General features: G+C 47.9%; 2 protein-coding genes across 2 annotated transcripts in view; one reads left to right on the top strand and one right to left on the bottom strand.

Annotated features, from left to right (window-relative positions):
* The first annotated feature begins 334 nt into the window (after positions 1–334).
* On the top strand, positions 335–19,896 carry LOC115867144 (chymotrypsin-like elastase family member 2A). The gene is made up of 8 exons (XM_060295421.1): positions 335–398; positions 664–749; positions 5,933–6,033; positions 7,179–7,307; positions 10,626–10,766; positions 15,415–15,556; positions 16,537–16,689; positions 19,879–19,896. The coding sequence occupies exons 1-8, from the start codon at positions 335–337 to the stop codon at positions 19,894–19,896; spliced, it is 834 nt and encodes a 277-aa protein (XP_060151404.1).
* CASP9 (caspase 9) overlaps positions 18,917–21,915 on the bottom strand; it is a 30,282-nt gene continuing 27,283 nt past the window's right edge. The window contains exon 9 of the mRNA XM_030877783.3: positions 18,917–21,160. Within this exon, the coding sequence (XP_030733643.2) occupies positions 21,071–21,160 (90 nt within the window). The 3' untranslated portion in view covers positions 18,917–21,070. The remainder of the gene's footprint in view (positions 21,161–21,915) is intronic.

Below are 21,915 nucleotides of genomic sequence, written 5' to 3'. Positions count from 1 at the left end.
TCCATTGAGAACCACTGGCCTAGAATGCTGTTTGCTCAGCACCCAACCTAATCTTTTCTATGAAAACACAACTCCAAGGACCAACAACAATATTTTTCTTCTTCCCCTAACACATAACATAATCTCTTAAAAGCAGATAGAACCCATATTTCAATATCTACCTTTGGCATTTTTTCAAAGTAGTGCCAGGGTGACAGGTGGGGGAAATGGAAAAAAATATTTGGACACAGGCCATTTTTCCATTGGGCTTGGAGAAAATCCCCATCTTGCATTCCTAGTGTATCTCTGGCCGATAAGTTCACTCATAAAACCAGGGCCTTAGCCAGGGCCACACATGTCGGACTCCTACAGACACACCGTGATCAGAGCCCTACTGCTGCCTACATTGGTGGCTGGAGGTAAGTCCTGTCACCCAGAGGCACATTTTCAGTCTCCTGGTGGGACTGGGGATGGGACCTCCCTGTACCCACTGGACTCAGTCCTGTGGTTATAAGAAAGCTGGAGTGAAGTTCCAAATAAGTGGAGCAAAGGGCAGGACTCTGCAACGTGTGGAGATCCCTCCAGAACAGGGATTCTCTATTTGGGATTTGGGAATTCAGCAAGTGTAGGTTACATCGTTTGGGTCATTGCTTCCTGGGCTCACGACCCTTTCTCTTTTTACAGCTCTCAGCTGTGGGCTCCCCGCTTACCTGCCCAACCTGCCCAGGGTGGTTGGAGGTGAAGATGTGAGAGCCAACAGCTGTCCCTGGCAGGGGAGTCCCCCCACCCCTCCACTTCTGCCCCCCTGCCCTTACCTACCTCACATCACCCCTTTGCCCTCCACCACGGGGTCTACTGCACTGGCAAAGGTGAGGATTGGTGGGGACTCAGAGAGCAGGATGGGAAAATTCGCCAATGAAAAATACATTTCTGTGCCCTTGGTCAACCTTGGGGGTGGAGGGAGAGGTGCCTTCTCCAGCGTTGATAAAGACCTGCCCTACCCCACAACCCATACACACAAATTCACAAATACAGTCTTGCTCTGTTAACCAATCAGATGCTTGCTTACACATGTACTGTTATCCTATGAACCATTCATCACCCCCTATGCAAATATTCCTTGCTTTAAGGAACCAACCAGTACAAATTAATTATTTTTTATTTCTTTTCTTTTTGGCTGCGTTGGGTCTCATTTCTGTGCACAGGCTTCTCCTTGCGGTGGCGGAGCACGGGCTCTAGGCTCGTGGGCTCAGTAGTTGCAGCGCACAGGCTTGGTAGTTGTGGCTCGCGGGCTCTAGAGCGCAGGCTCAGTAGTTGTGGTGCACGGGCTTGGCTGCTCCACGGCATGTGGGATCTTCCTGGACCAGGGCTCGAACCCGTGTCCCCTGCATTGGCAGGCGGATTCTTAACCACTGCGCCACCAGGGAAGTCCCGCAAATTAATTCTTAACTACAGACAAGTAGATGTTACCAATGAAAGTAAATGCTTCCTTACCTTAAAATAATCCTAGTGATATGGAGACTAAAAATTCTGGTTGGGGCACGGGCACAAATTACCAGGACCTGTTAGTGGTAGGACTCCCAAAGAAAATACATGAGGCTGACATTGACATAAATAAATATTGTAAAATCTCTCTAATCTGACGTGATTGGGCTAAGTAATTGAAAGGTTGGTTGTAGCGAAATTATTAGAAACCACACATCCATTTTTTAAACATTTTATTTTAATTTAAAACTTGTACATATATATTTGTTCACCAGTCTGTCTTGTGTAAACCACCCCCCACAACACATCATCTATAATTCCATTTCTTTAGAGTAGAGCAATGACTGTGAGACATTCAAGAAGCCATCGGAATGAGCTCTTCCAGATTTTTATGACCTATTTTCTCAATTTTTCCGTTTTCTCTTCGATGCCTAATTTCACAGCAATTTTTCAAAAGTCAGGGTTATCTGGTCTCTTCCAAGCATTTAACTTAGTTTCCATATAAATCACAACTCATTTTTTGAACTCACATTTCGTCGGTTACATGTTTAATCAATTTACATAATTACAATACAAGCACAGCTGGCATACACAGGTTTGGGAACAAAAAGGTTGAATTGGGGTGAGTGCTAGTGGTGAGCGTTCAGGGTGCCCCATAGCGCCGTCAGTATGTTTCACGGAGGGAATGGCAACATCCGTTCATCTTCCCCTCAATTAATAGATGGTGACCGATAGTTCGCAATTTATACACTTGGCTCTGTGTATGTTGCCAATTCTTTTGGCACTTCTCTCACACTCACATAATATATTTTTTCTGGAAAGTTGCAAGAGCGATCCTATACCTCTCCCTTAAGCAGAGGTCACCCTTGTGCTGAGAACCAATCAATGCTGCCTACCAAAATATTTCCTCATCCTCTGGACCCGCTGACACTGCTGGTACAAAAGCATCCTTGCCTTGGGAACTGATTCATGTTGGTCTTGGAAGTGTCTCTCTACACTTCCTGCTTCTGCTTCCCTGGGAGATTTTTTTATTGGGGTTGGTGGGCAGGTCAAGCAGGGTGGGGACCAGGGTGAGGCAAGCAAGGCACTCACTTTGGGTGCAAGATCTAAGGAGGCACCACAAAACTCAGTAACCAAAATGAATATTTAAATGCAATATTTTTTAAAAATCAAACTTTTCCATAACAAAAGATCAAAATTTTAAACAGATATAATTTGCTCTGAGTTGCCTGAGAGGTCTCTTTTGTTCCACACTCACCCCAAGATTATGACCCTAGATCATAACCCACCAGACACTCGAAAATAAAGTGCTATGTGATTCAAAATTAAAGTAGGATGTGTGAAGTTTCCAGACAGATCGTGGAGCCAGACGATCCCTGCTCTACCACATAGTAGCTGTATGAGTGGAGCAACTCAATTTACCTTTCTCGGTGGGTAATATTAAAAATGTACAACAGCCCGTATGGCGTGGACCACATTGTACAAATTTCTATTGGTTGCCTTAGTTTACTCATCTGTAAAATGGGAATAGTAATAGTGCCTCATGGGATTGCTGTGATTATGATGTAAGCTGATTCACACTCTGAGCTCAAAACAGTATCTAGTATATAGTAAGTGTTCAAATTATTAGACATTTAAAGTGTTAGCTATTGTAATTGTTAATCATCCCAAGAGCCCCTGACAGGCATTATGGCATTATGATCCCCATTTTCTAGATAAGGTAACTGGGGCTCAGAAAAGTTACATAATTGCCCAAAGTCACCCCGTTAGCCTGGCGGAAACTGGAGATTCAAATTTGGTTCAACCTTTGCTCTTTAGCTACCCACAAATTATATGGCCACACTTAGCTACCCACAAATTATGTTTCCATATTATTTCAAATTTTCACATCTGTAGGATGGTTTCAGCCTATTTTCAGATTTTGGGGGTGGGGACATCCTTTTAGGTGTCTTTTTTAATTTTGTCTAATTTTAAGCATTGTTTAAAAAGCCAGTTCATCTAAGGCCCCTTAAATGTCAAGCAAACAAGAAAATGCCACGTGGATAATCAGAAATGAGGATGTTTGGAGAAAAGCAGGCATCATTCCTGCTTTTCCTCCACGGGAACCCTGGTCAGAGCACACAATGCTCTGCTGTCACCTCCCTCCTCTCTGCTTGGCCTTGGCAAGGACTTGAAAGGAAGGGGAAGGAGATGGGACAGCTTTGGCAGAGAACCAAACAGTGCCAAATGCAACCACCTTAAAGTTCCAACCCACACCTATTAAACTATCAAATCTAAATAGAAACACATTTTTGTTTAAAAAAAAATGAGGGACTACCCTGGTGGCGCAGGGGCTAAGAATCCACCTGCCAGTGCAGGGGACACAGGTTCGATCCCTGGTCCGGGAAGATCCCATATGTAGCAGAGCAGCTAAGCGTACGCGCCACAACTACTGAGCCCACATGCTGCAACTACTGAAGCCTGTGCGCCTAGAGCCCATGGTCCGCAACAAGAGAAGCCACCGCGATGAGAAGCCCACGCAACGCAATGAAGAGTAGCCCCCACTTGCCGAAACTAGAGAAAGACTGGGCGCAGCAACTAAGACCCTATGCAGCCAAAAATAAATAAAATAAAATACATTTTTAAAAAATACAAAAATATTTTTTAAAAGTTGAGGAGCTGTAGGGTAAGGTACACTTATGTATGTTCATATTCCTATCAGTGGGTTTAGTCTTGAGGGAAAAACTAGAGCAACAGGTGACAAGTTCCGCAGGAAAGACCAGACCCTTGCCTGGTGAGTCTACTTTCATTCATTCACTCACTCATCCATTCATTCATTTATTCATTCATTCATTTGCTGATTCACTCACTTGTTCAATTTATTAAGGACCCACCATGAGACACGTACTGTTCTAGGCACCTGGAATACAGCAGTGGGAAAAAAAATTCACAGAGCTTATATTAAAGTGGGAGAGACAATAAACAATTGAATGGGTAAATTCATAATGTCAGGTGATGATAGATACTATGATGAAGAATAAAGCAGGACCAGAGGAAAAGGGATGTGTGTGTTCATATGTGTGCATACATGTGTAAGGATGTACGTGTGCACATGAGCGTGCATACTCTGTTTTAGGTAAGAAAGAGAAGAAAACCTTGAGCACAGACCCGTAGGAAGTGAAGGAGAAAGCTATGCTAATACATAAGAGAAGAATAGTCCAAGCAGAAGGAACAGCAAGTGCAAAGGCCCTGAGGCAGAAGTGGGCTTGGTGTAGTTCCAGAACCTCGTGGAGGTCAATGTGGCTACAGCAGAAGGGAGTGGGAGCCTATAAGGTCAGGGAGGTCATGTAGAGACTTGTAGAGCCTTGTTCAGTTCGGGGTTTCACACTGTGTAATAGGGGGAGCCACTGGCTGTTTGAGCAGAGAAGAGATATAATCATGCTTACATTTTAAAAGGATCATTCTGGCTGCTGTGTTGAGAAATGGGGTGAGGGAGGGGCCAGGGTGAGAGCAGGGAGAATACATAGGAAGCTACAATAATAATCCAGGTGAGAGTTAAATAAAGATGGTTGGGACCAGCAGTTGAGGTGGTAAGAGGGATGCGTTCTGTCTACATATTCTGGAAGTAGAGCTGGCAGGATTTGCTGGTAGATTAGAATGAGGAATATGAGAGAAAGAGAAGCAGCAAATTCACTGCCTAGTGTTTTGGCCTGAGCAGCAGGTACAGTGGGGTTGCCATTTACCAAGATGGGAAAACACAGACTTGGGGCGGGGGGGGAAATCAAAATTTTGGTTTACACATATTAAATTGGAGGAATATGTCCTAAAGAAATAGCTCCCAAGAAGGGGAAAACCCCAACAAGTCATGTTGCCGAAAGATGTTCAAAACAATCACTTTTTATTTATTTTATTTTTGGCTGCGTTGGGTCTTCTTTGCTGCGTGCAGGCTTTCTCTAGTTGCGGCGAGCGGGGGGCTACTCTCCCTTGCGGTGCGCGGGCTTCTCATTGTCATGGCTTCCCTTGTTGCGGAGCTCGGGCTCTAGGCGCGCGGGCTTCAGTAGTTGTCGCACGTGGGCTCAGTAGTTGTGGCTCGCGGGCTCTAGAGTGCAGGCTCAGTAGTTGTGGCGCACGGGCTTCGTTGCTCCGTGGCATGTGGGATCTTCCCGGACCAGGGCTCGAACCCGTGCCCCCTGCATTGGCAGGCGGATTCTTAACCACTGTGCCACCAGGGAAGCCCAACAATTACTTTTTAATACTGTCTTTATTTAAATTTTTGACATTTTGTTCATCAGAGATTTTTTGTGCTAATTTTCTAAAGATTATTAAAAATGTTATTTATCCTGATTACCGAGTTTCTTGGTGCCCCCTTAGATTTTGCACCTGAGGGGAGTGCCTTGCTCACCTGACCCTGGCCCCGCTCTCAGGGCTGGGAAGCTGCAGAGCAGAGGAGCCTGGTCCTTTCAGTGACCAGAGCACCTGCACTTCTTCCCAGGTCTCCCTGCAGTACAGCTCCAATGGCCAGTGGCGCCACACCTGCGGAGGGTCTCTGACAGGCCAAAACTGGGTCCTGACAGCTGCCCACTACATCAGGTGAGTGCTCTTCCCCAGTCTCCCAGCCCACTCACCCCACTGGCCAATGCTCATCCCTCAGAGTTGGAGCCCAGATGGCCTGAACCACCCTGTGTGAAGGAGCCTTGCACATAACCACTTCCTCAGCAGAGAAACAAGTTCTCACCAATGTATAGTTCCGTCTGTTGGTCAGTTGATGGGCCCATACGTGACATGGGTTAAGTATCCCTTGCGGGGCGCTGAGGGGGACTATGGAGAGGGAGGAGGCCCATTTCCTGTCCTCTTGGGGGAACTAGATGTGGCCTCAGGATCTGGAACTGGGTTCCCTTGAGCAACTTGAACAACTACTCCAAGCCTCAATACCATCACCTGCTAAAAATCAGGTAACAGAATTTAGTGTGGATTAAATGTGATGATGCGTTAAAGGGGCTGGCTCTTAGTAAGTGCTCAATAAAAGTGAACTGGCACCATTATAAAGGCCCACAAGGGACAGGAAGGGCTCTGTGACATTCGTTGATCACCCGTCCTTTTCCCTCCCTACAGCCTCTGCTTATCTCACACCGGTTGGTGCTCACTGGAGTTTCCGCTGGGCCAATGAGATGCTTTCATAGCCAGGAGAGGTCCCTTCTCCTCACCTGATTTACAAATTCTAGGAGGCAGGCGGGGGGAAATAATAGAGGCCTGGGCATCAGGAGTCCTGGTTCTAGCTCTGAATTGTCACTAACGAGCTGCAAAACTCTGGACCATTTCTCCTCCCTGAGCCTCAGGTTCCCCATCTAAAAATGGAAGGTGAGGGGTTAAATTAAAAGATGCCCTTGAGGATAAATGACTTCTGTTATCTCTGTATCCATCTCACTTCCCCGATAGTAACACAGAGTTTATATTATTATAATTTTTATTTTATATCATAGTTTACAGTTGGTATAATATAGTTGCAATTACTGTTTGGTTATAGTTATTATAACTAACCGATTGCCCAGAGGGAAGAAAAATTCCCAGCGCCAACTAGTAGCTCTTGGGGCAGGCACTGACTTGGGCCCATCCCAGCACTGGCCAGAGTCAGGCCTCCAGACAGTGCATTGATTGGGGTGTCCCTGCCCATAGGGGCCCAGAGAGAGGAAAGGACAGCCCAGAGCTTACCTTCCCCGCTTGGCCCCCTCTCCCAGTTCCTCCAGGACCTACAGCGTGCTGCTGGGCCAGCACTGCCTCGCCACCCATGAGCCCGGCTCGCTGGCCGTCAAGGTCTCCAAGCTTGTGGTGCAAGAGGACTGGAACTCCAACCAGCTCTCCAAAGGGTGTGTTCTGTCTGGGTGCGCTTGGGGGGTGGGTTGGCAGGGGTGCAGAGCGGGGATAGGGCGTCTCCCAGAAGGCAGTGGGTGCAACCCTGCCCCATCCTTTGCTCCTTCTGTAGGGAGTGGGGAGGAGCTCTCGGCCCCAAAGATGCCTGGGCTGGGCTGTGACTAGGGGAGGGAGAGGCATAGACTGTCAGAGCGACCTGGATCTCCTGCCAGTTAAGCCTGCAGCTCCCCTGTCCACCGCAGGCACTCACTGACTGTGTATTTATTCTGTGCCAAGTCCTGGGGACACAGGGATAGGTCTGCAGGTCCCACTATAAGTGGAGTCTATGAGTGGAGTAGGACACAGTCCCTCTGCTGTCCCCTACTCTGTGTCCCCTCCCAACACGCCTTTGACATTTTTCAAAGATTCCCTGATACTCTGCTGGGACAGCCTGGGGTAACACACACAGGAAGCTGGCAAGGGGCACAGAGCTCTGCAAAGCCCCCCAGTGATTGTTCCCCGACCTGCAAGGAGATGGCAACTCCGCTTCCCCCAACTCCTTGTAGACAAGCACATACCAGCTTATGTTCACCCGCCATGTCCCACATGCCGTGCTGGGTGCTGGACGCACAGAGATGCACAGGTCACCACGCCAGCTCTCAAGGAGCCCACGGCCAGAAGTGTGGCTGGGAGGCAGTGCGGGGTGGTGGTTAGGGGTCGAGCTTCTGGAGCCTGGAGGCTTAGATACGAATACTGACCGCGTGGCCCAGCACGAGTTCCTTAGCCTTTCTGTGCCTCAGTTTCCTCTTTGGTAAAATAAGGACAGTAATAGTGTCTACCTCTAGGGTTGTTGCGAGGATTAAATGAGATAATGTATGTAAAGCGCTTAGAAAAAGTCCTGGCACATGATAGAAGCCATATGTGTGGGCTATTAGCAGTAATAGTACAATAATGGTGCAGTAAAGAGGTGTAAGTGCTGGGATCTATGTCTGAGCCATCAAAGTAGAGGGGAGTGGTCCCAGGAAGTGGAAAAAAGGAGGGAGAGGAAGAAGAGGCAGGGAAGGTTCTCTGCCCGTCAGAAAACTGGCGGAATCAACCCCTTCCTCCCGCCCGGCCCACTCTCAAGGTGCATTAGAGATGAATTCACATCTAATTCCCCTTCTAGCCGGAAGTTTGCAAGGGCTGGGCCATGCCTGATTCACCCCTGAATCTCCACCCCCTACCCCAGGGAGCGGGCACATGTAGGGGCAGGGAATAGTTGCTGGAACATCAAACTTCTTTCATCATCACTAATCCTGAGATCCAGGTGGTATTAAACAAAATTCAGAGCCATGGGTTCACTCACGCCTTCATTCCACAGGTATCTGTTGAGCACCTACTATATGCCAGGCCCTGTTCTAGGCACCAGGAAACAACAGTGAGTGAAACACACAAGGCCCCCAGTCCTGCGGGGTTTAGGGGGCTGCCTAAACCCGAGCATCTCATTGCAGCTCAGGGAACTCCCCCTTTCTGATCACACAAGCAAGCATAGGCACTCCAGTGACCAGCAGAGACTGTGCCCAGCCAGCCTGGTCTTCCACAAGGACAGGCAGGAGTGGTGGGGGTCGCCAACCCTCCAGAACCTCACAGTCTAGGCCCCCTTCCCAGTGAGCTCTCTTCCACCCCCAGGAGTTAGTTTGCACAATCACGCCAATGAACACTTAGTGCTTTCCTTGTGCCAGGCACTGTGCTAGGTGTTTCCTGAGCGTTATCACGTTTATTCCTCACAACAGCCCCAGGCGGGAGGTACTGTTATTATCCCCAACTCACCGATGAGGAAACCACGACCTAGGAAGTGAAGGAACTTGCCTGAAGATACAGATCCAGAAAGTAGCATTAAATCAGGTGTGATGTGCCCAGCAGAGGCCTGATCTGAGCACATCTTCAAAACACTTTCCATCATCATTGTCGTCATGATTGTCCCCACTTTCTGGGGACAGAAAGTTGTCTTCCCTTTTCCTGCTTCCCCATCACCTTCCCGAAACCCAGAGGTATCCATCATCCTCTCCCAATCCCCAAGAGCAGATCTGCAGTTCCAGAAGGGCCTTTAGAAAGAAGAGCCCCAGCCATCTCTTCAAATCTGCATAATTTATCCACATGCAAGGGCTCTTCTGCAGCCCAAGGTGCCACTCTTGAATGGCTGCCCAGAAAGTTCATTCTGCCATATCGTCCAGAAGACTCTGCATCACAGCCCTGGGGAGAGTGGGCGGATGCCCTGTGGCCATAACACCCTGTGATCCTTCATCCGGGCAGCCTGCTGTGGTCCAGCACCGATGATGGTGCACAAAGGATGCGGGGTGTCCGTGAGTCATAAGTCAGTCTCTGCCCCCAAAGGGACTTGTCAACTAGATGAAATACACACAGACAAGACGCTGGAAAGCCGTAAAATGACACAGAATGGGTCCAGGGAAGCCTTAAGAGATGGGGAGGAGATGGGTGGGCAGAGAGTGGAGAAGGGCCTTTTCACATACACGTGGACTCTCTATGTGGCCTGGGCTTCTTCACGGCATAGAGGTTAGGACCAAAGAACAGGAATCCTGAAGGACCAGACAGAAGCTGCATTTTCTCATGCCCTAGTCTCAGAAGTCACATGGTGTCACTTCCTCTATATCACAGTCCCCCACCCCCCAACCAGAGGGAAGAAACCCAGTCCCCTCCTCTCAAAGGACAGAGTGTCAACATCACATTGCAACAAGCACCGATGGGATGGGAGATCTCATTGCAGCCATCGTGGAAAATGTAATCTGCCAATCACTAAAGGTTTCCTAGACAAGGACGTGAGACTAATGGATAAATCTGGCAGCAGAACTCAAGGTGGAAGGGTGAGTAAAGAGTAAAGGTAAAAAGGCCTTTCAGCCTGAACATCTACTGTTTTCTAAACCAAACATAGGAAGCATACGGCTGGGACAGACATTACCAAGCAGTTATGGATTTATTTCCTTGCTGACCCTGGACAGAGCCTCAGAATCCTTGTCAACACAGCCTGCCAGGCAGCCACAAACTAATCCATCAGAGTAGACATTGCAAGACAAACCTATTTGCCCTCCCTGTTCTGTATAGTCCCCTGAAAGGCCTCAGGGGAATTTAGGGCTCCAAGCTCCACCAGGGACAAAATGCAATCCTGGGGTTTAACCACAGCTGCTCCCCAATCCCTCATAGCCCCAACAGAAGGAAGATTCACCAGCAGGCTGGCCGAGGAGGGGGTTCGATGGTCCCCGCTGGGGCTAAAATCAGAAATATAATTGGGGCAGGACCAGTTAACCCTCTCTTTATGCTCTGCCTCTTGACAAACCCAGGAACGACATTGCCCTGCTCAAACTGGCCAACCCCATCGCCCTGACTGACAAGATCCAGCTTAGCTGCCTACCGCCCACTGGCGCCATTCTACCCAACAACTACATCTGCTATGTCACGGGCTGGGGAAGGCTGCAGAGTAAGTGGGTGCTGGGAACCCCAAGGATCCCAAGGGAGGGAAGGGAGGCAATGTCACCCCTGTCCAGTCAGGGGCTCTCTCCCCACTCATCATCCAGGGAGTCTGGAAAAAATGGCTGCTGCCTTGGAGAAGCAGGATAGCGTAGATGGATAATCAAGTGGGGTTTATTCCAGGAATGCAAGGATTCTTCAATATACGCAAATCAATCAACGTGATACACCATATTAACAAATTGAAGGAGAAAAACCATATGATCATCTCAATAGATGCAGAGAAAGCTTTCGACAAAATTCAACACCCATTTATGATAAAAACCCTCCAGAAAGTAGGCATAGAGGGAACTTTCCTCAACATAATAAAGGCCATATATGACAAACCCACAGCCAACATCGTCCTCAATGGTGAAAAACTGAAAGCATTTCCACTAAGATCAGGAACAAGACAAGGTTGCCCACTCTCACCACTCTTATTCAACATAGTTTTGGAAGTTTTAGCCACAGCAATCAGAGAAGAAAAGGAAATAAAAGGAATCCAAATCGGAAAAGAAGAAGTAAAGCTGTCACTGTTTGCAGATGACATGATACTATACATAGAGAATCCTAAAGATGCTACCAGAAAACTACTAGAGCTAATCGATGAATTTGGTAAAGTAGCAGGATACAAAATTAATGCACAGAAATCTCTGGCATTCCTATACACTAAGGATGAAAAATCTGAAAGTGAAATCAAGAAAACACTCCCATTTACCATTGCAACAAAAAGAATAAAATATCTAGGAATAAACCTACCTAAGGAGACAAAAGACCTGTATGCAGAAAATTATAAGACACTGATGAAAGAAATTAAAGACGATACAAATAGATGGAGAGATATACCATGTTCTTGGATTGGAAGAATCAACATGGTGAAAATGACTCTACTACCCAAAGCAATCTACAGATTCAATGCAATCCCTGTCAAACTACCACTGGCATTTTTCACAGAACTAGAACAAAAAATTTCACAATTTGTATGGAAACACAAAAGATCCCGAATAGCCAAAGCAATCTTGAGAACGAAAAACGGAGCTGGAGGAATCAGGCTTCCTGACTTCAGACTATACTACAAAGCTACAGTAATCAAGACAGTATGGTACTGGCACAAAAAACAGAAATATAGATCAATAGAACACGATAGAAATCCCAGAGATAAACCCTCGCACATATGGTCACCTTATCTTTGATAAAGGAGGCAGGAATGTACAGTGGAGAAAGGACAGCCTCTTCAATAAGTGGTGCTGGGAAAACTGGACAGGTACATGTAAAAGTATGAGATTAGAACACTCCCTTACACCACACACATAAATAAGCTCAAAATGGATTAAAGACCTAAATGTAAGGCCAGAAACTATCAAACTCTTAGAGGAAAACAGGCAGAACACTCTATGACATAAATCACAGCAAGATCCTTTTTGACCCACCTCCTAGAGAAATGGAAATAAAAACAAAAATAAACAAATGGGACCTAATAAAACTTCAAAGATTTTGCACAGCAAAGGAAACCATAAACAAGACCAAAAGACAACCCTCAGAATGGGAGAAAATATTGGCAAATGAAGCAACTGACAAAGGATTAATCTCCAAAATTTATAAGCAGCTCATGCAGCTCAATAACAAAAAAACAAACAAGCCAATCCAAAAATGGGCAGAAGACCTAAATAGATATTTCTTCAAAGAAGATATACAGATTGCCAACAAACACATGAAAGAATGCTCAACATCATTAATCATTAAATAAATGCAAATCAAAACTACAATGAGATATCATCTCATACAGGTCAGAATGGCCATCATCAAAAAATCCAGAAACAATAAATGCTGGAGAGGGTGTGGAGAAAAGGGAACACTCTTGCACTGCTGGTGGGAATGTGAATTGGTACAGCCACTATGGAGAACAGTATGGAGGTTCCTTAAAAAATTACAAATAGAGCTACCATATGACCCAGCAATCCCACTACTGGGCATATACCCTGAGGAAACCATAATTCAAAAAGAGTCATGTACCAAAATGTTCATTGCAGCACTATTTACAATAGACAGGAGATGGAAGCAACCTAAGTGTCCATCATCGGATGAATGGATAAAGAAAATGTGGCACATACATACAATGCAATATTACTCAGAAATAAAAAGAAACGAAATTGAGTTATTTGTAGTGAGGTGGATGGACCTACAGTCTGTCATACAGAGTGAAGTAAGTCAGAAAGAGAAAGAAAAATACCGTATGCTAACACATATATATGGAATCTAAGAAAAACAAAAAGGGTCATGAAGAACCTAGGGGTAAGATGGCAATAAAGACACAGACCTACTAGAGAATGGACTTGAGGACACGGGGAGGGGGAAGGGTAAGCTGGGACAAAGTGAAAGAGTGGCATGGACATATATACACTACCAAACGTAAGGTAGATAGCTAGTGGGAAGCAGCCGCATAGCACAGGGAGATCAGCTCGGTACTCTGTGACCACCTAGAAGGGTGGGATAGGGAGGGTGGGAGGGAGGGAGAAGCAAGAGGGAGGAGATATGGGGATATATGTATATGTATAACTGATTCACTTTGTTATAAAGCAGAAACTAACACACCATTGTAAAGCAATTATACTCCAGTAAAGATGTAAAAAAAAAAAAAAGGAATTCAGACTGCCTGGGTTCAAATCCAGCTCCTCCACTTACTTGCTATGTGACCTTTGGCACGTTACTTAATTAGCTTTTCCACACTGAAGTTTCCTCATCTGTAAAATGGGGATAATAACAGCACCTGTATCACAGAGTTGTCAATAATCCATGGGAAGCACTTAGCCCAGCATCTGGCACATAGTAGGTGTTGTGTGTTAATTGTTGTCACTGTCACTATGACAGAATGAGGGTTACATTGACTACATGACTTCTGGCACAGAAGTCCCTTTTCTTTTTCTCCCCTTTCTTGGCCATGCCGCGCGGCATGTGGGATGTGGGATCTTACTTCCCCAGCCAGGGATCGAACCCATGCCCCCTGCAGTGGAAGTGCAGAGTCCTAACCACTGGACCGCCAGGGAAGTCCCCAGAAGTCCCTTTTTATGGCCCAAAGCCAGAGTCCAAAATAGCATTCACTCTGTGACCTCAGGATTCCAGAGCTCCACAAAGGTCCCTGGGGCCCTCATCAGACTCTCTGCTCCCCATCTCAAAACTCATCTGTCCCACGTGCCTCCTGACCTTGCTGCTCAGACCCTGGCTACATGTGGGTCTCCTTTTGACATAAGCCCTAAGGGTCAGAAATCCAATGACAGCAGGCCACCAAGAAGGAACAGAGGACCTGCCCTCCCCTTGTAAAATCACCAGAGGTTTGGAAAGCTCTAGGAAGGCTCATGCAGATAAGTGGTTATTTTTTTTTCATAATGACATAAATCTATAAGTGACACGTTTTCTCAGAGGTACATCAACACACATACACTCAAATTAGTATCACCCTCTTGCCTGGCTTATCTGCAAAAACATGGATACATGGAAACTCAGCAGAAGTAAGAAGTGGGAAGTGTATCTCATGCTTACTGAGATACAAGCACAACCACTGGTTCGTTTATCAGAAAACACCCAGGCAGAAAGTATTTCACTGGAGGCAGCAAGAGCCAGGGAAGGGTCCAAATGCTTGGCTTTATCCCCAGCTCTGTTGGTCACTAGCTGTGTAACCTTAGCTTCAGTTTTCTCATCTGTAAAATGGAAATACGGTTGGCAAAGGTTAAAAGAGATGACAAAAGAGATGTGAAAATGCTTATACACTTGCAAAATAGAATACAGGTTAGACTAGATTTAATTAGGATGGTCTTGGGAAAGCTGCTTAATTTCTCTTGGCTTCAATGTCCCATCTGTCCCAATGTCCAAAATAGGAATAAATACTTACTGTGAGGATTAGTTTAGTATTTTGAACGGCCTAATAAAATGCAGGTGAAGAATATTATTGGTCTTTGACATGAGTAGCAGTGATGATAGTAATGAAAGTGATGGTGGCAGTGTCGTTGGGAGCCATTAGGAAAGCGCAACTTTCAATGCATTCAAATATTTTTCCCAAGCTGGGTCTCCAGATGCCAGCAGGCTCACCGTCATATTTAAGGTAAGTGGTAGAAACCATGGAGCCAGCACAACAAAATGGAGAGTTTGTTATAAGGATTTAAGAGACTCAGCCAAGGCCAGAGACAGCCAGGCTTCAGAAACAGGAGAGAAACAGGGGCTGAAAGACTATGAGAAGCTCAGGAAACCCTCTCTCAGAATTTCTTTTCTTCGTGGATCTACTCCATCCTTCTCTCCCTAGAAGAAAATGGCAGCCACTACCAACAGCTCCCAGATTTATATCCTCTCTGGCTGGGATTTCTTAGTCCCACCCCCAAATTCTCAGGAGAAGGAGCTCATTGGCTTAGCTGGAGTCAGGTGTTCACCCCTGAACCAATCAGCTGTGGCCAGAACACTACCCAATCAACTGTGAGGATACAGTATGGGCAACATGGCTGCTCCCATGGCAACCCTATGGATGGAGGGAAGTAAGAGGGACCATAAAGAAAGAGGCTGGGCATCCACTACTTGCTTTTTTCTCAGGAGCCCCTTTGTCCCTGTAACACCTTCTCTCTTGTCTCATGCAGCCAGCGGAGCTCTTCCTGACATTCTGCAGCAGGGCGAGCTGCTGGCTGTGGACTCTGCCACATGCTCCCAACCTGGTTGGTGGGGCAGGACTGTGAAGACCAATATGATCTGTGCTGGGCGTGATGGTGTGATCTCCAGCTGCAGTGTGAGTGCAGGAAGTCAGGTGACCCCACACACACACTGATAAAATGACGCTGAGGATGGGGAGAGTCTCTCAGGGTCCTGGACTCCATCCTCCCAGCTGCTAGCAAAGCACTGGGAAACAGCTTCACACATTTGAACCCTGACCTTTGTCCTTGCAGTCTCCAGAAAAGATACTTAGAGATTCTCTTTGTAGTAGTGTCCACCCTCTCACTGCTGGGAAGTCCTTCCTTGGGTCTCACTGAGGTCTCTCACGACTGTCATCTCTCTTATTCTTTCCTCTGTGTAGTAAGGGAGCCAAGGGGACATATTTGCTGGGTTAGGACCTTTCTAAGGTGATTTCAAGTTTATCTGTTGAATTAGTCCCATTCATGACCCAACGTATCCCTTCATGGTAGCTGCCACAGAGCCTTTCTGATACAGTGTCTTAACCAAAAGGACTTGCTATGTGGTGGACTTCGAAGCAGAGTGGGGACAGAGCGGGAGGGAGCTTCACGTGTCCTTCAGATCACACTGGGCCCCTACACTCTCTGCCCAGGCAGACGGGCCCCCGGGACACTCCGTCAACGGGAGGAAGTGGCCGGTGGTGATTGAGCGCGTGGCATTCTAACTCTGGCTCACGTCCCAGCTCCTCCACTTTACTGCTTGCACAGCCTGTCTGAGGGCTTCTGTCTTCCTCTTTGATGAAATGGGGATGCTGCAACACTTACCTCATAGGTTTTGGTAAAGATTAAACGAGATAAGGCCTATAAAGTGCCAGCAGCATTCCAGGCACACACACAGCTCCTGTTGGTATTATGGTGCCGTCTTGAGCTGTGACCGCAAGGCCTGGCCTCCGAGAATACGGCAACCCACCGCGGAACAATATAAATGCACTGCCAACATGTAAAACATGGGGCTCTGAAGGGTGGCCCCTTCCCCTCCCCTCCCATCGCCCCACCCAAGCTCAAAGGCCCCTCCTGACAGAACACTGGCCTTCCCCAGGGGGACTCCGGCGGACCACTGAACTGCCAGGCGGCTAACGGCCAGGGGCAAGTGCACGGCGTGGTCAGCTTCGGGTCCTCCCTTGGTTGCAACTACTACCACAAGCCTTCCGTCTTCACACGGGTCTCCAACTACACTGACCGGATCAATTCGGTAAGAACCGGACCAGCCCTGTGCCCCCCAGGCCCTGCCCTGGCCCTGGCCCCATGAGGGCCATGCCCACCTGAGTTCTGAGGACCCCCTCCCTCCTCCTGAGAGCTAGGAGGCTGCAGACCTGGGCAACTCCTGCAGGATTCCCCATAGGCCCCAACATTTCTGTGTGAGTTGAGTGAAAAGGCACATAGAGGGTGGTCTTGTCCAAAGAGGTTGAAAATAAAGGTTACTCCTCCAGCATTAATAGCAGGTTCCCTAGGATTCATGGGGTATTTTGGTTTTGCTTATCTACGTGTAGGCCCAGACCCCACTGCCCAATGCTGTATTTATCTGCAAAGCCCAAAACCTGGTCGTTTGAGATCCTCACAGCCTTAATTATTGGAAATTAGTCATTCTAAAGGGTCCCCCAGCTGTTCTGTAGGGTGACCAATCATCTCAGTTTGCGCTGGACTGGGAAGTTGCCTGGGATGCAGGACTTTCTGTTTCAGACCAAGGCAGTCCAGGTAAATGGGGCTGAGCTGATCCCACTATGACTGTGAATGTGTCCCCAGAGAACTTTAGCCTGTGAGCTCAAAACCAGTGCCTCACAAACTTCCACACCAGCTCAATTCCTATTTTTAAAAAACAGTGAATAGGGCTTCCCCGGTGGCGCAGTGGTTGAGAGTCCGCCTGCCGATGCAGGGGACGCGGGTTCGTGCCCCGGTCCGGGAAGATCCCACATGCCGCAGAGCGGCTGGGCCCGTGAGCCATGGCCGCTGAGCCTGCGCGTCTGGAGCCTGTGCTCCGCAACGGGACAGACCACAACAGTGAGAGGCCCATGTACCGAAAAAAAAAAAAAAAAAAAAAAAACAGTGAATAAACATTCATTTATAATGAAAACCAGAAAAAAATTTTATTAAAAAAAAAACCCCAAAAACTGGCACCAATCTTGGGAGCAGCCATGGATACAGGGAGAGTTGTCACAGGAAGGGCAGGCCTTGGTGGGGGGGACCTGGGGGAGGGCGGAGGAGGCATCGTGCCTGGTAATGGATGCTGGAGGGGAAAAGCAGGACACCGTGCCGATCGGGGGCACTTTTTTACCCACCTCCCAGCAGTGCCACCACCTGGGTTTGCTCTTCTGTAAAATGGGACTTGAACTAGACCAGGACTCATCCACTTTTTTAGGAGGCAGAACAAGTCAGGGTTGTGGTGTTTGTGACAGAGCCCCCAAAGAAGGGAAAGCTGGCATCTGGTTTCATTATTTCAAGTTGAATTTACAGAGAGCTGTTTAATTAAATCAAACCGACACTCCATTATAAACTCAAATATGATGTCACAGCCGTGAGCTTGCAGTCCCAGGACGAAAACAACACTGTCAAATGGGCACTGTCAAAATAAGCAGGTGGCCGCCTCTGGGTTTTCCCATTAGTACTTGAGGGCTCCTTGTTCATGTGTCTGTCTGCTGGCATTTCTCTACCAACAAGTGGTTACAGGCACCAGAAGTGCCAGGAAAGTTTGTTGGAGAAAGGTAAAATCAAGAAGAGAGTGGCCATTAACTTACCAGGTTCTTTCTGTCCATTGGGGGAAAGCTCTGGTCCCCTTTTGCCAGAGGAAAACCTGAGTCCAGCTTTGGAAGTGCACCAGCATTTCAAAAGAGCCCGAGACGGATTAGATGGGAGGATGCTTAGGGCCTTTTCCCAGCCAAATCCGAGAGTCCTTTCCAGCCCCAGCTGCCGCGTGAGTCACCATGAGGCTGGCCCTGGCAGCACCTTGGGGACCCCGAGCAGGGCCGGGAGCAATTGTCCTATCTTTTGGTCCCAGCATCAGCTGTTCCCAGCCACAGACACAAGCACAACAGAGCAGGTCTCAGCCGAAAGCCTGGCCAGATGTCAGAGGGGATCAATGGGGAAAGCAAGCCTTTCGAGGCAGCCGGGCAGAGGCCCTAGGCTCCCGGGACAGCAGCCAGGGCAGGCTCATGTGCCTGTGACAGGTTCCAGGAGCAGCAGAGCCAAGCTGCCAGCTGTCCTCTGGTAGAGGCCGCCCTGGCAACTGCAGAGGGGCCAGTGGAGCCTTGCAGTGGTCCCAGCCCAGGGGCACACCGTGTGTAGCTTGGAGTTCCAAACCCAGACAAGTGACGAGCCAAGGTCAGGGGCTGGGAAGCGATAGGAGACAGGTGGCCAAGGGCATTCATCCTTTCAACAGATGTTCGCTGAATGACAGCAACACATGAATCTTCAGCATTCACCAGCTTTATTTTTATTTTTATTTTAGAAGGTAATACATACTCTTGGTAAAAATATTAAAAGCATATCAAGTGTATTAAAAGTATATCAAGTAAAAAAGTAGACATCCCCCTTGTATGACATCTGCAGTTCTACCCCCCAGAGATAATCATAGCCAGTGGCTTGGTGTGTGGTCTTCTGGATTTATTTCGGTGCATCTATAAAATATCTATATACGTACATATAAACATACTGTCTTCTAACCAAAAATAGGATTTGACTCTCCATTAGTGTTCTGCAGCTTAGTCGTTTCACTTAACACCATATCATACTTTACATGTGAGCCCACATATCTATGTCATTCTTTTGAACAGCTAAATAAAATTCCATAGTATGAATATAATGAATGAAGCTTTCACCTGTTTCCTATTTTCCACTCTCACATGGCTGCAGTGAACATCCTTGGACGTATATCCTTGCACACTGATGAGAGCATCTATGCTACACAGATCCAGCAGCGTCACTGGATCACGGAGTCGGCACGTTAGGATGTTTAGTAGATGCCAAACCGCCTCTGAAAACGGGTTACAGCCCCACTCCCAGCACGGGATGGTGCCTTGACAACAGCAGGGATTGTTAACAATTTAGGGGCTCTCAAACCTTTTGAGAAACAAACGAGATCTACAAACATGCCCGTCCATACGTTCGGCGTATAATTTTTTAAGAGTTCCCAGGCCCCCCGCCCTGAAGTCCAAACTGCACTCCAGGCTAAGACTCCTTTTTACAGGAAGCCCCAACAGGTCAGTGTAAAGCTGTGAGGACATCTTTTCTCTGGAGCATCATTAGAGCCCCTAGGGAGAGCTGCTTCAACGCGGGCCGCCTGATTCACACGGGCAGCGCGGAGCCGGGAGGGAGAAAGCCGGGAACCTGCAAGCAAGGCTCTGCTCTGCTCGGTTAACCGGATTATTTTCTTGTGTGTGTCCTGCAGGTGATTGAAAATAACTAACCACCAGAAGTCCCCGGGACTGTTTCGGACTTGGGAAGGTCACAAGAGGAAAATAATAATAAAATGACAACTCCATGAATCACATCTTGGTGAGAGTCTTATTAGCAAATCGTCCTCATATCTAGGGCCCTGAAAGCAAGAAACAGGCTGGGGTCGAGGCAGCTTAAAGGCCTTGGCGGTGGGGGTAAGGGTGCGGGTCCTGCAGCCAGGAAGGCACCTGGAGGGATGGGCTGGACTCAAGAAGACCTGGGCCTGGCCAGGTCTCTCCACTGGTTAATTGTGTTCCCTGGACAGGTGACTTAACCTCCCCGAACACACGGCTCCCACCCCAGTCACCTTCCTGTGATGGGGTAGGGGGGAAAGTCAAAAGAAATAAGAGCTGGGGAAATGTTTCCCAAAACTCCGAAGTCGCCTTTATATAAGGAAGAATAAAGAGTTAGAGCAAAATGGGGGGGGCGGGGGGGAATAGGTGAAAGAGAGTCCACATTCACCTAAGGTTTTGTTTTGTTTTGTTTTTAAGAACACTGCAGTATAGACAAAACTTGATAATTTTTAAAACTTCATTTAGGATTCACAGATTCTAACTCTTCAGACTCTAGCAGCCCAAAGTGCTGATCTAAGAGATGCCGGTCTGTTTGTCACCAAAATGTCCTGTAGCTCAGTGGCTCTCCAGCGGGGGCCCACCAGGGAGATTTGGCAACGTCTGAAGACAGTTTTCGTTGTCACGACTCGGGGAAGGGGTGCTGCTCGCATCTAGTGGGGAGAGGCCAGGGATGCTGCTAAACAGCCCACAGTGCACAGGACGGCCCCACAACTACGGACTCTCTGGCCCCAAATGTCAGCTGTGCTGAGGTTGAGAAGCCCTGATGTGGGGAAAACACAGGGGTCACAGGCCGCAGCCACTAGGCAGGAACGGGCCACTGGCGAAGAGCCCTGTGGTCTCCACGGCGTTCTGCTCTCCTTCCTCCATCGCCGGTCATTTGGCTCCAGTTTGAAAGCTGCTAGGAGCCTGTCTGCAGCCCAGCGGGGGAAAGAGCAGACCTCTACAGGCTACAGAATCCTTCAATGGGTGTCAGCCACAGTTGTAGCAAAGTCCAGGCCTCAGCCGCCACCAGGGCTGGAGCAGGAAGGTTTGGGGGTGAAAGGTAAGGCCGGGTGAGAGGCCCCAGCCTCATTACGTTTTAAAGAAAAGTTTTTTCCGGAGGAAATTAAAACAGCCAGGAATCTGTTTGTAAACTCCTTTCACTGAAACAGCATTAGCAACCTGTGAAAACACGACCACAGGGAGGCCTGTGAGTTCTCTTGACTGAAGTAAGAATTCCAAAGAAGGGCTGGGGGAGCGTCCACCAAGTCAGAATTTTATTTTATTTATTTTTATTTATTTATTTGGCTGTGCAGGTCTTAATTGCGGAATGCGGGATCTAGGTCCCTGACCAGTGATCGAACCCGGGCCCACTGCATTGGGAGCACGGAGTCTTAACCATTGGACCACCAGGGAAGTCCCCACCGAGTCAGAACTTTATAAACAACTCTAGGGACCTCCCTGGTGGCGCAGTGGTTAAGAATCCACCTGCCAATGCAGGGGACATGAGTTCGATCCCTCGTTCAGGAAGATTCCACATGCCGCGGAGCAACTAAGCCCGTGTACCATAGCTACTGAGCCTGTGCTCTAGAGCCCGTGCACCACAACTACTGAGCCCACGTGTCACAACTACTGAAGCCCACGCACCTAGAGCCCATGCTCCGCGACAAGAGAAGCCTCCACGACAAGAGAAGCCACCGCAATGAGAAGCCCGCGCACCGCAACGAAGAGTAGCCCCCACTCGCCGCAACTAGAGAAAGCCGGGCGCGGCAACAAAGACCCAATGCAGCCATAAGTTAATTAATTAATTAATTTAAAAAAAAAAACTCTAGCTGCAGCCTCCTTGAGTGTGTGTGTGTGTGTGTGTGTGTGTGCACATGCACACGCTGGGCGGGGGGATAGGGGAGGGGTTAGAGAACAAGCATCTCAACTATAAG

The sequence above is a fragment of the Globicephala melas genome, chromosome 1 (genome assembly GCF_963455315.2).
Source record: "Globicephala melas chromosome 1, mGloMel1.2, whole genome shotgun sequence".
Lineage (NCBI taxonomy): Eukaryota > Metazoa > Chordata > Mammalia > Artiodactyla > Delphinidae > Globicephala > Globicephala melas.
Note: the sequence above shows the minus strand (reverse complement) of the source record. Positions and strands in the feature narration are given on the sequence as shown.

Coding starts and splice junctions, on each gene's coding strand:
- LOC115867144 (XM_060295421.1), top strand. CDS start 335: ATGTCGGACTCCTACAGACACACCGTGATCAGAGCCCTACTGCTGCCT. Junction 7,308..10,625: donor TCCAACCAGCTCTCCAAAGG/GTGTGTTCTGTC, acceptor TGACAAACCCAG/GAACGACATTGCCCTGCTCA. Junction 15,557..16,536: donor GTGTGATCTCCAGCTGCAGT/GTGAGTGCAGGA, acceptor GGCCTTCCCCAG/GGGGACTCCGGCGGACCACT.